The sequence below is a fragment of the Falco biarmicus genome, chromosome 4, assembly GCF_023638135.1.
Source record: "Falco biarmicus isolate bFalBia1 chromosome 4, bFalBia1.pri, whole genome shotgun sequence".
Classification (NCBI taxonomy): domain Eukaryota; kingdom Metazoa; phylum Chordata; class Aves; order Falconiformes; family Falconidae; genus Falco; species Falco biarmicus.
In genome coordinates, this window is record NC_079291.1 from 73,542,554 (window position 1) to 73,556,321 (window position 13,768).

Below are 13,768 nucleotides of genomic sequence, written 5' to 3' on the forward strand. Positions count from 1 at the left end.
TTCACTTCCCAGGCTGAAATCATTTCAGTGATTTTGTTATATTTGTTTCATTGCTCTGTAGTATGACTTCCTTTGGCAAAAACAAAGCCCAAACCAGCAGATAGCAGTTGCAGCCTGTGGTATGCAATTCAAAGCATCACAGCTGACACTGATGGGGATGGGAGAGGTGAGGATTTGGGGGAAAAAGGAAAAAAAAAAAGTATTGAAGAGATCCTTCAATTACTGGGTCTCACTAGATCTCAACAAACTGAAGCTTCAGGTTGTCAAGCACTGGAACAGGCTGCCCAGGGAAGCGGTTGAGTCATCATCCCTGGAGGTATTTAAAAGACATGTAAATGTGGAGCTTAGGGACGTGGGTTAGTGGTGGGCTTGGCAGGGTTAGGCTTATGGTTTGATTTGATGATCTTAAAAGTCCTTTCCAACCTAAATGATCCTATGATTCCAAGATTCCTGAGCCTGCAGCAATACATACACCCATCAACAGAATGGACAGACAGCTTTCAGGCCAGAACATGTCACAAAGGTGATTTGAGGAGACAGTCATCATGCACCTGAACGCACTGCTAGATCAGGTCTGATTGCTCAGCACTGGCTGCAGCTAGCCTTTAAGAAATCATATAACTTGGGGGTCTCTCAAGAGCAGTTTCTTTTTGTATCTCTGTTGCATTTAGAGAAAGTCAGTGTTTCACCAGTTCTATTTATCTTTGTGGCAGGTGGCACTTGGACTTTCCAGGATCATGCAAACTCATCTGGCAAGCAGTCCTTATGCAACCTAAGGGCATATGAATAAAGAAGAGGTACCCATACCAGGCAGAAAGAATTGAGCCTTGTCCACGTCATAGATGCATGCAGGTTTTATACAATCTCTGAAGATTAAACTAAATAATTCAGGCATACTTATTCAGATGATGCAGGAGTTCTGGCCCCTTCACCCTCCCCCATTAGCACCATCTGGTGTATGAGTGATCCCAGGCACATAAAAATTCAATCATGCAGCAATAATTATCACTGCATCTTGCCCTGAAATATGTTAAATATAACTAACGTTAAAAACAAGCAGCATTTATTGCACTGAGTCTTCCACTAACTACTGGTTAAGGAAGGAACGATACCTGTAAAACATAACAAGATGACCTTAAAACTGGCACTGTGATTAAAGCTTGCTGATTAATGGACTGAACCAAAATTGTTTCACTTAGTTAACAAAAGACTTAATTTAGTCTAAAGGTAATATGAGTCAGTTTTATAATCTTTGGATTTTGTACTGACTGATGTATACGCGATAATTTGTGGTTACCTTAGTTTTGTAGCCAAATACTTAATTTTCATTATTAGGATTTCTATTAAAAATCTATATGCAATATTTATAGTTAAAATTCCCATTTCAGGTGTCTATCTAAGGAGAACTTAAAAACATTCAGTGTTTTCTGTAGTCTATATATTATTATTTGCCTGATACTCATAACAGTTTTCATACTTTTTCCATTTGTAAATGATTTTTTATTCAGTTACAATTTCAGTAACTTACACATGCAATTTCCCAAAAGCAAATAATTTTCAGTATTTGTTTGGTTTTTTTTTTTACACAAAATTTTTTTTATTTGCAAACCTTGGGTATTGTACTAGACTTAAGGAGGTGCTCAGTTCATTTTCAAACAGCATGAAGATTAATTAGGAGAGAATGTGTGAGTACCAAGCATGGAGAAATAACGATTTCTGGTTTCACTTTTTATATGCTTGGGAGCAAAGAAAGGAAATATCTTTTTCATATCAGAAACCCTTCTGCATGCTACTTTCCAGCTGAATCAGTCTGCCAGGCTAAGGAGAGGTAGTGAAAAATCCACTGAAATACACTTTAGTTTAGGAAACACGTATTGAATGGGAAGTCTAGAGACTTAGAGATGAAATCTTACCTATTATACCACAGCTGCTTATATTTATGTGCCCTTACAGCCCTCATTTCTAAGTAATTTTCATCATCTGAGAAGGCACTCAACCATCACACATAGCATTTTACAAATCACATAACAAAGCTTTCACAAGGTAATTTTTCATACAGCTGGAAATAGCACGCAAGCCTTCATTTTGACAGTTCACTGCCATTACCCTCTCATTCTAAAGCTGTGAATAGAAGCCACCAGTCTACAGCTGCCTGGCAAAAGCATTATATCTCATACCCGGGACTGTTTCGTAGCAGGAACAGCAATACTTCAACAGACAGATGTCATGATGCCCTAGGTTTGCAGTCTAAAGCCTCTTTACTGTGACCCAGCAGATACCTTGCATCTTCAGTTTCCCAAATAATTTATTTCATCCTTTTACAGGACTGAGGGATGAACTCCTCATTTAAATTGTAAGCACTAACTGTTACGGGACTTCCAGGTGTGCCACCTGCATGCACACTTCATCAGACTCACCTCTTTTTTCTACCTAGCAAAGTAAACTGTGAAAATATACCTTCCTTTCTTTCTTGGTTTGGCCTCCAAAGACCGAATTCCATGATAGGGTTTAGGGATTTAGCTGTTTCTTTTCCTCCTTTTAATAACTGTGACACACACACAGTTTGTTGATTTGGTATGCAAATTCATGTTCAAACTTTTCTCCCCTGTTCTGCCTTGGAGAAGCTTGGGCTTACAACAGTAGTCAAAAACATTCCACATCACCACCTAAGAGACAGTTCTTCATATTGCATTTTGTACACAGAATCACAGAAAGATTTAGGTTGGAAGGGCCTTCTGCATGTCTCCAGTCACAGCTCCTGCTCAGAGCAGAGAAGCCTGCATAGGTAAATCAGGTTGCTCTGGGCTTTGTCAAATTTAGTTTTGAAAGTTTCTTATCACTACATCCTGTCCCAGAGCTGTGCCACTCTCACAGGGAAGTGTCCTTTCTTTATGCCAAATCATACCAATTAAGTAACAGATTTTTGTGTTTTAACCCAGCAGGCAGCTGAACACACAGCCATTCACTCCATCTCTCCAGTGGGATGGGGGAGAGAACTGAAAAAAAATGGTAAAATTCGTGGGTTGAGATAAAAACAGTTTAATAGGACAGAAAAGGGAGGGAAAATAATAATAATGATAAAAGAATATACAAAAGAAGCAATGCACAATGCAATTGCCTACCACCCACTGACCGATGTCCAGCCAGTCCCCCAGCGGGGGGCTGCCACCCCCCAGTTTTATGGTTCAGCATGAAATCATATGGTCTGGAACATCCCCTTGGCCAGCTGGGGTCAGCTGTCCTGGCTGTGTCCCCTCCCAGCTCCTTGTGCCCCCCAGCCTGCTCGCTGGCAGGGCAGCGTGAGAAGATGAAAAGTCCGAGACTTGGAGTAAGCACTGCTCAGCAACAGCTAAAACATCGGGGTGTGACCAACATTATTCTCACACTAAATCCAAAACACAGCGCTGTACCAGCTACTAGGAAGAAAATGAACCTTATCCCAGACAAAACTAGGACACAGATTTTACTAAAAATCCCTAGTTGTTATACAGGGGTTATGTTTAGATGGGCAGCTCACCATGCTCCTGAACCCTCCCATGTGTCAGACATGTTGGGTTAATGCAATGTATTACAAAACCAGGTGCCATATGTTAAAATCTGTAGATCATTTATGGCTTAAATTAAAGAACTTACACTCTGGCCCTCTGGGAGTCTTTGGCCAGCCTTTGGCACTCAACAACACCCATGCTGATACGAAAAGATGACAGGGCTCTGTTGTGGAAAGGAAACACCTCTCCACGCATTTATGTAGTTTTCATATTAAAGCAATTCCTGGAAGGTAAATTTACACAAAGAAGCCGTTCTGCCACTTTTGCCACTATCTTGCCCAATCATATGAAGGATCTGTGCCTTCAGCTTCAATTCTAAAATTTCTTCCAGAACTTTAGTGACCCTTTTTGTCCTTGTCCTGTCTCTCCCTGGTTTAATACATACCAACATTTTTCTTCTTATCTACTGACTGAGTCTAGACATCAAGAATGCAACAGTTACACATGAAGGGGAAGATCTGGAAACAAATGGATTCCTAAACTGTCTGTGCTGTGAACAGCAACTACTTCTTCATTATCATTACAAGCGTACGTATAGCTTCTGAGAAAAACCAGAGAAATGAGGGACAGCAAAACTCAGAGTGCCAGCAAGATGTAACATGACCTCTACCAGGTATCAATTGCCAGTCAATTCCCAGTATTCAATAAGAAAAAAAATACAAACCAAGCTATTTGGAAAAAGAAGAGAGGAGGTATGTGAGACAGTTTTAGCTAAACTACTTTAGCCAAACCGTTTGAAGATGTCAGCTTTCCCTAATAAATGTTAGAGATCTAGAGACTCTTCTTGCTTCTTGGGAAAGACTGATTGACTGGCCTTCTGTAACTTACCTAAACAGAATTTCTGTTAGAGAACCGTCTGTGCTCTCTCACTCCCTGTGTTCCAGGAAATAAAGAATCATATGGTAGGCCTAAGTACTAGATACCGAGGGATACCACTTCAGAATCATGTATTTTGAAAATAATATGTGCTTTTGTATGTGTCTCTTAGAAAAATCAGCTGTGAAGATTTCTTTAAACTATCTCTGGCTTTTTTTCAATATTTGCTGTTTGTGGAGACAGAAATGCATTATACCTGCCACAAAATTCAGACTCAGACAATCTAGAAAGATTTATGGTGTTCCATTAAGGCAGCTATATTCATTTATCACAGTACCAATTTTCCAATGCACTGCCGTATATTTTTGCTGGCAGTGCTCCTTTTCTTTTACTTACCCCTCTATAGGTATCCTCCGGAGATTTATTATAGTTCCAAAAGCGAAGCCCTGCAATACTTTCAATTTTATCAAAATGGATTGTGAGCAGATGATCTTCTCCAAAAGAGAAGGGAACAAGCCACATATGGTCATCTTCTACTGTGATATTAGTCCCATCTATTAACCTTCAAAGAGAAAAATCCATTAGCTGCAAAAAAAGGAAAAGCCTGCTTTTCTCATGAAAATCAGGTACTTTACTAGGTGTTTTTTTCTAGATCCTGCTTCCAGGGCTTAATGTGCCCATGTGTACGCAATTAAAAAGCACAGTAAACATCAAAAATAAAATGCAATTGCTGAACTAAAGACGGGGGGTGGGGTGGGGAGCAGACAGTATTTCCTTTAGTTGGGTCTCCCTGAGGAAAAACAGAAAAATCCTTAGGTTTTCCCTGTGTGAACAGGAGCCGGTAGAGGAAAGCTCAACTGTACCAAAACGGCCAAAGGCAAAACTCTAAGGCCCAGACACAATATAATTTATTAATATAGTACCATGCCTGAACTGGTGTGTGTTACTATGCCAAAGCAACCACACCGAATCCAACAAGTTGCTGGATGGCAGCTGGATAACCCAGAGAAGGAGCAGAGTTTCTTCACATCCTTCTTCATGCACACAGGTTGGCACATTCCTACTTTTCCAAAAAGCTTTGTACCAGGATGACAATGTCTTTTCATAATAGCACAGACTTCAGGCTGACTAGATAAAGTTAATTCCATTATTTCCTCATTTTGGAATCTTGACATTCTCCTACCACAAACTACAGCATACAAAGATTGAGTAAAGGAGAATATAAACTAATTGTCCTCTGTAATTACTTTGGTACACTGCCCTGTGTACTTACTATTTATTTAAAAGTTTAATGGAAGAATGAGTGCCAGACTTGGCAGTTCCTTAAAGAAAAAGGTTTGAATAATTACCCTTTCAGAGAGGAACTGATTAGGGAGCCCATGAGAGAAGATATAATCCTTGACTTGGTCCTGAATAGCACACAGGACTCACTCCAAATGCTAGAGCTGAAGAGCACTGCAGTGCACTCAAATTCAACATGCTTGCAGAAATATCAAAAGTCAGAAAAGCCCCTATTTCTTGTGCCCAAACAGGTTTTTACACAAAAATGATGATGTAAAAAAAAAAAAAAAAAGGCAACAAAATAAAATAAAAACATTACACACAGCAGGGAGAATATTAAGGGATATTATACTGGAAACACAGAAAAATGAATCCCACTTACTAAGAAAGATGTTAGAAAGAGGGAGGACTTGAAAAATCAAAGCCAGCCTGGCTCAGTGGCAGGATAAAGAAAGTTATTACACGCCATCTTTCAACAAAATTCATGATCAAAAAACCCTAAATGGATAGGATCATAAACTCTGGAAGGCTAAATGTGTATGCACAGGCCAAAAAAAAGAGTATGAAGGCTAGCAAGCAAAAGGTACCATAAATAAAATTCCTCAAACACATCAGGAGCAGAAAGCCTGCCAGAAATTCTGTAGGATCAACAGATGACTAGGCAGTAAAAGGAGCATTCAGAGAAGATAAAACACCAACAGGAAAGCTAAATGAATTCTTTGCATCTGGGTGCATCACAGTGGAGTATGGAGAGACTTATAAAGACTCCACCACCAGAAACTCTTCATCACAGGGGATCTCATGGGATGATTTCTTAGATCTTGACATCTACAGAAGACTTTCATACAAATAGGCAGAAGAACCAAGGAATTACATACAAGTAAACTTGACATCTGTATTAGTCAGATTGGCAGAAATTACAAAGAACCGTGGATAAATACAGCATTCTAAGACTCAACAAAGATCTTGAAAAGAGAAGCCCTAATTCATAAACCTATTCACAGACCATAAATACGCCAGAGGACAGGATTACAGCTGAGAATACCCTTTAAAAATGGAGATATGACTTGGAAACAACAGGATGCAGCTTCAGTAGCATCCAAATGCTGAGTCCTCTCCAGACCCATAGCATATGATTTCTGTACTGCTGCCATTCAGGAGGTACAAGTTAATTTGAGGACATATACTGTCAATGAATAAAACTTCATTTTATTAACAAAAAAAATTTTACAAAAGCTGCAGAATTGCCAAAAGAATGACACCTATTTATGCAATACCTTAATACACCCTCACCCTTGGCTAACTTGAAAATTTGTCTTGAAATCATCCAGAAATCCTGCCTAAATATCACTGCATATGCACAGACAGATGCTACAGAGCACCCACATTTCTGCCTGGAAAGTCGTTAGCAGAGATACCAACTGGGCATATCACAATCTCCTAACTCAAACACAGTCTTTTGGAAACATCTTATTCATGTTTCTACAACAGGCTGTTCCCGAGTAGCATTCCAAGAATGAACAGTGACAGTATGAAAATCATGTTCACATTAACATGTGTTAACATAATAAAAGCATATATAATTCTGTCACTTTAAAAAGTCTCATGTAAAATGCTAAAATTGATAAATTTCCAAAACTATTGGTGGAAACAACAGGCACAAAGAAAAAAAATAAAAGAAAAAGAACGGTGCCGAAATGCTTGGACAATCTAACTCTTTTGCTACTTACTTTTCTAATGTTCTGGAATCTCCTGTATACTCCGGAAGATCATTTAAGTCTTGGGGTGAAGCAGAAATCTGTTCTGTATTTATTTGTAATGCATGACCATTCTTTCCTATCACTTCAAATCCTGTCAGTCCAAGGTAATGAGAGTCTCCCCAGGTCATGGTAAAATTCAGTTGCAGGCCTATATAAAAGAATATAAATTTAATATATCTATACACATACTTACTACTTACTAGTTTGAAGTAAGGAGACAATATAAGACTGCATGCAAGCCCCAGTGATTAACATTGTATGTACTGTGTTTAGACTAAATAACTTTATATGCTGTATTGGATATGTCCTGGTCTGCACACCTGCCTCCACATGTATTAGACCCCTTTAGTGGGGCACCAACATCTTGTTCACTTGTAACTGTACAACTCCTGATCAAGCACATTACCAAGTGTCTCATTACTTAGATTGTAGACTGGTGGTAATTAAATGATAAATTTAAGCAGTTACATGAAAGATTTTGTGATTATGCAGACACAGAGAAGACCTATTAGGCTGAAGCCTATCCATCATCTTTTGCCAGCTAAGTGACTACATAGATTCATATAAATCCAGTCTCTCATAAATCCATAAATTGTCAGAGAACATCAACTCATAGTTGGTTTACTAATGCATTTAAAGTTACTATGTTCATGTCAGAACTGGACACATGGATGTATTTTAGTGGAACAGCGTTAGTGAAAAGCAGCAATGTTGATTAGCCTGCATCCCCAGAAAATAAATACAAAAGAAAAACTGGGCAGACAAAAGATTGTATGTGTATCTTCAGATCCACCTGTTTCACACCTTACTGAAAAAATATAAATAGCATATACAGATATAACAAGTAATATTTCAATCTGGTCAGGTTCCGTAAAAATCTATCACTGTAAATTAAAAACATCTTTTGTTTCACACATTACAGAAGCCCAGAAATAATCAGGTTGGATAATGTGTAAAGAAGCACCAGTAGTCATGACGCCCTGTAAAACAAACAAGCATTAAACCTATTAAGCCATCCAGCCCAATTACCTCTAAATAGCCGTAGCAATTTACGCGAGACTAAGCCTTGATATGCACATAAATTCACTTGGGTGTAAGATCTCATTAGCATTTGCAAGGACGCTAAGAAATAAATAGTTCTATTAGCTGACAAGTTTGGAGCTATGGCTACATTGCTATTAGACGCTATTCCCAAGGCCATTGCTAAAACGAAACTCGCTTAGTGTACGAGCATGCAAGAGTTCTCGTATATTTTGAAACAAAAGGGAAAAGACTGAGTAAAGCAGCTACACACAAGGTTTAGTATTCACATCACCATGCCAATGCCTTCATAGAATCTCAGACTCGTGCAGGGTGGAAGGGACCTCTGGAGGTCTCTAGTCCAACTCCAAGCTCAGAGCACGTCCATTACATCAGGTCTCTTGGGAGCTAATCCAGCGGAAATCTGAAGGTTCCCAAGGCTGGCAGATTTCAAAAACTCTCTCAACCCTACCCTCAGGGTGAAAAAGATTTCCTAATACCCGGTTGGCAATTCTTGTCTTCTACCTCATTGACTCAGTTGCCTCTCAACCCGATCCTATGTCGATGCCTGAGAATGGCCTGAACCCCTCCTTTCTACGCCCTTCTGATAGGCTATGGGTAGCAAGAAGATCTCCCCTCACCTTATCTTCTCTTCTGCAGGATGAACAAACCAACCCAGCCCTCCCACGTTTCTCTCACATGCCAGGTACGCCAGCTGCCTGACCATCTTGGTCACCCTCCTCCACTGGACCCACACCAGTAATGGCAAATTTCTTCTTGTTCTAGGGAGCTCCATACTGAACCCCATACTCCAAACGCAGCTGCACACAAGCAGAATCCCCTTCCTTGCCCTGCTGGCTGCACTCTTATTTTTGCATCCCAGGAGGCAGCTGGCTGCCTTTACTGCAAGGCGGCACTGCTGGCTGGTTCAGTTTGTGGTCTTCGAAGGACTTTAGGCCCTTCAATGCAAAGCTGCTTTTTTAGCTAGCTGGCCCCCAGCCTGGCCTGCGGCACACATTATTACCTCCCACACTTTGCACTTGCCCTGAACTTCATGAAGTTACGCTGGGTAACATGTTACCATTTCTCCAGCTTGCTGAGGTACCTCTGAAGAACAGCCTTGCCCTCCAGGATATCAACCACTCCCCTCTGCTTGGTATCACCCACAACCTTGCTGTGACCGTACTTTATCCCATCAACCAAGTTCTTTCAAAAAGAAGACACTGAGCAGTGCAGACTATAGTAGTACTGTTCCCTGAGGGACACCTCTAGTAACTAGCCACTAGCTGGACTTCGTACCAGTGACCATGACACTCTGAGGCACTATTTCTCCTTTACATCATGACTGGCAACAGGATGAAAGAGATGAAAACTACCTACAACAGGCCAAAGATATAAATCCTCAGTGACTCCATGCACAATTTATTACCAGGATTCCCAGATGAAAAGGCAGTACTGATCCTAAGTTTTGCACAATTTCCAGTAATTTCCCAAAACAAGAAACAGCAAAAGGACTCTCACTCCAGGTCTAAGGGACCACTCCACAAAATAAGAACAAGGAACAATATACACAGGCAGGGCAGGGTATGCAGAAATCATTGGCAAAAATGAGGCTGTAGCCTCTAGTTGTTTTTGTGCAAGGTCGTTTACATAGACAGGCCCTTGTAGCAATTAATGGCGTTTTTTTCTGTTTAAGAGACTAAGTTGGAGTTTGTTTTGCATTTCATAAGGCATGGAAAGCCTCCCTTAAATGCAGCTAGCTTTCTCCAGCTCTTTCCCTGCAAGAACTCATAGAACTCAGGACCTATGTGTGATAGGGACAGGTTAGTCCAATTAACAATGTCTTGTCAGTGTCACAAACTATACCTGCTGAGCTCTGAATCACACCCTCACTACACTTTTTTCACCCACTTTGAGAAATGGGAGAAGGGAAAGGCATCTTAAGTTCACAGGTATGAATTGATCATAGACATGCTCATAGATAAAAGTTCACAGATCCAGATATCCTTCATGGGTCACAGATCACAGACGTGTGACTAAGGCACAGCACTGTGTATATTTGCAGAGAGCACAGCACAGGTTGCTGAGGTCTTTATGCCAGGCCCAAGAACCAGATTTCTCTTGTGCTGGTCGAACGACCAGAAGCTGATACCAAAACCTCTGGGCTGTCCAGAAGTTCTCTGGACAATAACTTAAAGGGCCACATAGATCTGTTTTTGTACAGGATAAAGAAATCAGGTACTTCAAGTATGAATATAACATTCTGGTATAGCTTTACTGTAGGGTTTCCGTTGCCTATCAGATCTGAGAAATTAAGTCAGTGTACAGAAATATGTAGGATTGGGAGAGAATTACTGGGTAAGGGACACGGCTATTACAAATCCCATTCAGGGACTAGGCAAACAGCTAGTGCTATTTTTCTGAGATTAAAAGCCAACTGTTACGACATAATATTCTAAATGCCATAGTAAACAAAGCTTCTGCCTTAAATATTCAATTACTCTTCTTTATACTAGACCTGACATCTGTCACAAAGTTCCGTACAGCTCTGACAAATCAAATCCTCCTTGATAACATGTTAAGGGGGAGGGAGATTAAGCAAGAAGTAAATGTAAGAACTTACATTTTCCAGTAAATATTCCTGATTCCTTGGGTATACATTCAGAGAGAGGGTCTGGCTCTTGAACCTAAGAAGTAAACAGGTGCATCATATACATATAACAGACATACTGTTTATAAAGTGTGTGCGTGTGTGTGGACTTGTCTGTTTCTTTAGTTTTGGGCAGGTTTTTTGCATCCAGCCTTTTGTATATCAATCTCCCCTTTGCCCCACCATCCAGGGTGTCCTGCAAATAATGGGAAATATGCCCCAAAATGTAGATCATAGGGCTCCTTATAAAGTCAAAACTGTTAGGGGTTTTTTGTTGTTAGTGCACACTGAAGTGTTAAACAGGAGACTCCCTAGTGTGGGCTACCTGTTCTCAAAGAGGCTGAAATTCTTAAGTCAGTCTCACTTACCTGCAGACTGCAATTAGCAAATGATAATGTGCTGTATTTGTAACACATGGCAAATATGTTGCAGAGACAAGAAGAACCAAGAGGCAGAGCAAATAAGCAAACTTGTCCAAAAGCTTACATTTGTTCTTTGACAATACTAATTAATAATAGCCTATGTTATTCAAAATAGCAAACCAGAAAGTGAATAAACAGATGACAAATTCTGCTGATCATACTGGGGCAATTAGGGTAGTAAAGACAACTGCAGAGGTTGCAGACTGACTTCATTTCATTGAGTGAGCATGATGAAATGGCTAATTATATACACTGTAGGTAATTGTAAAAATACTACATATGATGAAAACAATCTTTACAGATACAGTACTGGGCTCCAAACAAAACAATAGCAGATTAGAATGAAATCTTGGCATTATTATAAGTAATCCTACAAAAACATCAGTTCAATCCTCATTAGTAAGCAAAAAGCCAAACAGGAAATTAGAAGTCCAGACTCATTCTCTATAGCTTCATTCATCGTTAGAAGTAGACTTCCTGTCATCCAGAATACATCAAATGGATCTACATTGTGCCTAAAAAAACCAAAAGGCTTGTCAACGCTTTTCTCCTACTGTTATATTAGAGCTGTGCAGGATAACCATTGACATCCTGGATCTTATATGTGTATGTTCCCAGACTGCAACATATTCCATGTAGTAGCAAATGTCCTTGTAATTAAGTGGGTGAAACTGAAGAAGAAGTGTGCACTGAAATAAACACACACAGACAACCTAGAGAAGATGGAAAAAACCCTTCTACTGGGGGTATCTGTCTTGCAAAACTGTGACTCTATCTTAGATACTTGATGCCTTCTTCTCAGAACAACTTCAAAAGACCAGCCTGGGAATTAAAATTTGCAACTCCACTGAATATCAAAACCCACGGACACAATAAAGCTAGTGGTTTTATGGAATGCAGAATAATGCCCTCCCTTGCAGGCAGTAAACCACCTGTGCCAAGCTACCTTATTACCTTTTCTCCCTCTTCCTCCTTTCTTGACTACTCAGATCCCTTCATTCCACTGGTGCCCACTATCTTTTCTTTCAGATATTGTTCAATTTTCTATAATTTCAACTATGCCTACTTGCTCCTGCCTGTGACTTGCTTGCTCCTACCTTATGACTAGAACAAAACACCACCATAGTACAGGAGTTGTTGGAAAAGCAATAAAAAGTAAAAAGTATTTCCCTGGTCCTATACCTGACCATACTGTATAGCACCTTCCATGTGAGGAATAACTGAAGTAGGACTAAACATTCTGGAAAAGAGACTTAGTGTGACAGAGAGGCATAAATCTTTTGAGTGTCCTGAAGAAGCAAATGGAAAAAAATTGTTTAGTTTCTTCCAACACAAAAACTAGGGGACATTAAGTGAAGCTAGAGACAACCAGAAAGAGGTTCTTTGTGCTACACAAGTTAAGCTGGGAAATTTACCACAGAGCATGGTTAAGCTGTAGAAGTGCCCTCAGGTTCAAAAACCTAGTGGATGAATTAACACAAAAAAAAAAAATCTATGGCTGGTTACTAAACACAAAGGCTAAGTCAAGGAGTCCTTGTGAGACAAATTTCGAAGGGCTGGATGAGTGTTTCAGAAAAACACCACTGCATGTTTGCGCTGCTCTTACATTCTCCGCAGGCATCCACTATCAGCCACAGTCAGAGTTGGGTCAAGTGCACTAGTAACAGCTCTGACTTGCTATAAAGGCTGACATGTTAAGGATTACTGAATTCATAGGAAAAACAGATGACTGTGGATAATATTGACAAGAAATTAAGATGCTCCCATAAGAGCTTTTGAAAAGTTCTGTAGACAGTGCAGTGTAACTCTGCTTCATCCACTGAACATGCTACAGGAAAAAAGGGTGCATCATCGACAGGTAGACTGTTCAAGCCCAATACTAGCCTGAATGCCAACATAATGCTGGGCAAGACAAATCATCTAGTAATCTGCATCATTCTGATAGCATAAGCATCCGTCTACAAAATCTTGATGGTACCAACAAATACAGAATATCAGGGAGATCAATGGCTCAGTCACAATAGCTTCTGTTATCGCATTGCTGATACAGCATGTTTCAGAGTTAGAAAAGGAGTATGAAGGGCGTCACAGATGAAGAGCAAAATAAAAGGCAGAGGCTCTGAGTAAGGACCAGACAGGCCACGTCTAGGCTTCTGCAATGAAAGAGTTCCTGGTGAATGCTCACAATAAACAAGCGATCAAGAAAAGAACAGTGAACTTCAATTTGTGTTCATGGAATCCTGCATTGCGTAAGGTGCCTGAACAGTTTAA

The 13,768-nt window shown here is 40.0% G+C and overlaps 1 protein-coding gene across 4 annotated transcripts in view; it reads right to left on the reverse strand.

Moving 5' to 3' along the window:
- KATNIP (katanin interacting protein) overlaps positions 1 to 13,768 on the reverse strand; it is a 65,804-nt gene that overhangs the window by 14,126 nt on the left and 37,910 nt on the right. For all 4 annotated transcript variants that reach the window (XM_056335227.1, XM_056335228.1, XM_056335226.1 and 1 more), the window contains 3 exons: positions 11,049 to 11,112; positions 7,376 to 7,553; positions 4,761 to 4,926 (listed from right to left, as the gene is read on the reverse strand). In XM_056335227.1, coding sequence (XP_056191202.1) covers positions 4,761 to 4,926; positions 7,376 to 7,553; positions 11,049 to 11,112 — 408 coding nt within the window. The remainder of the gene's footprint in view (positions 1 to 4,760; positions 4,927 to 7,375; positions 7,554 to 11,048; positions 11,113 to 13,768) is intronic.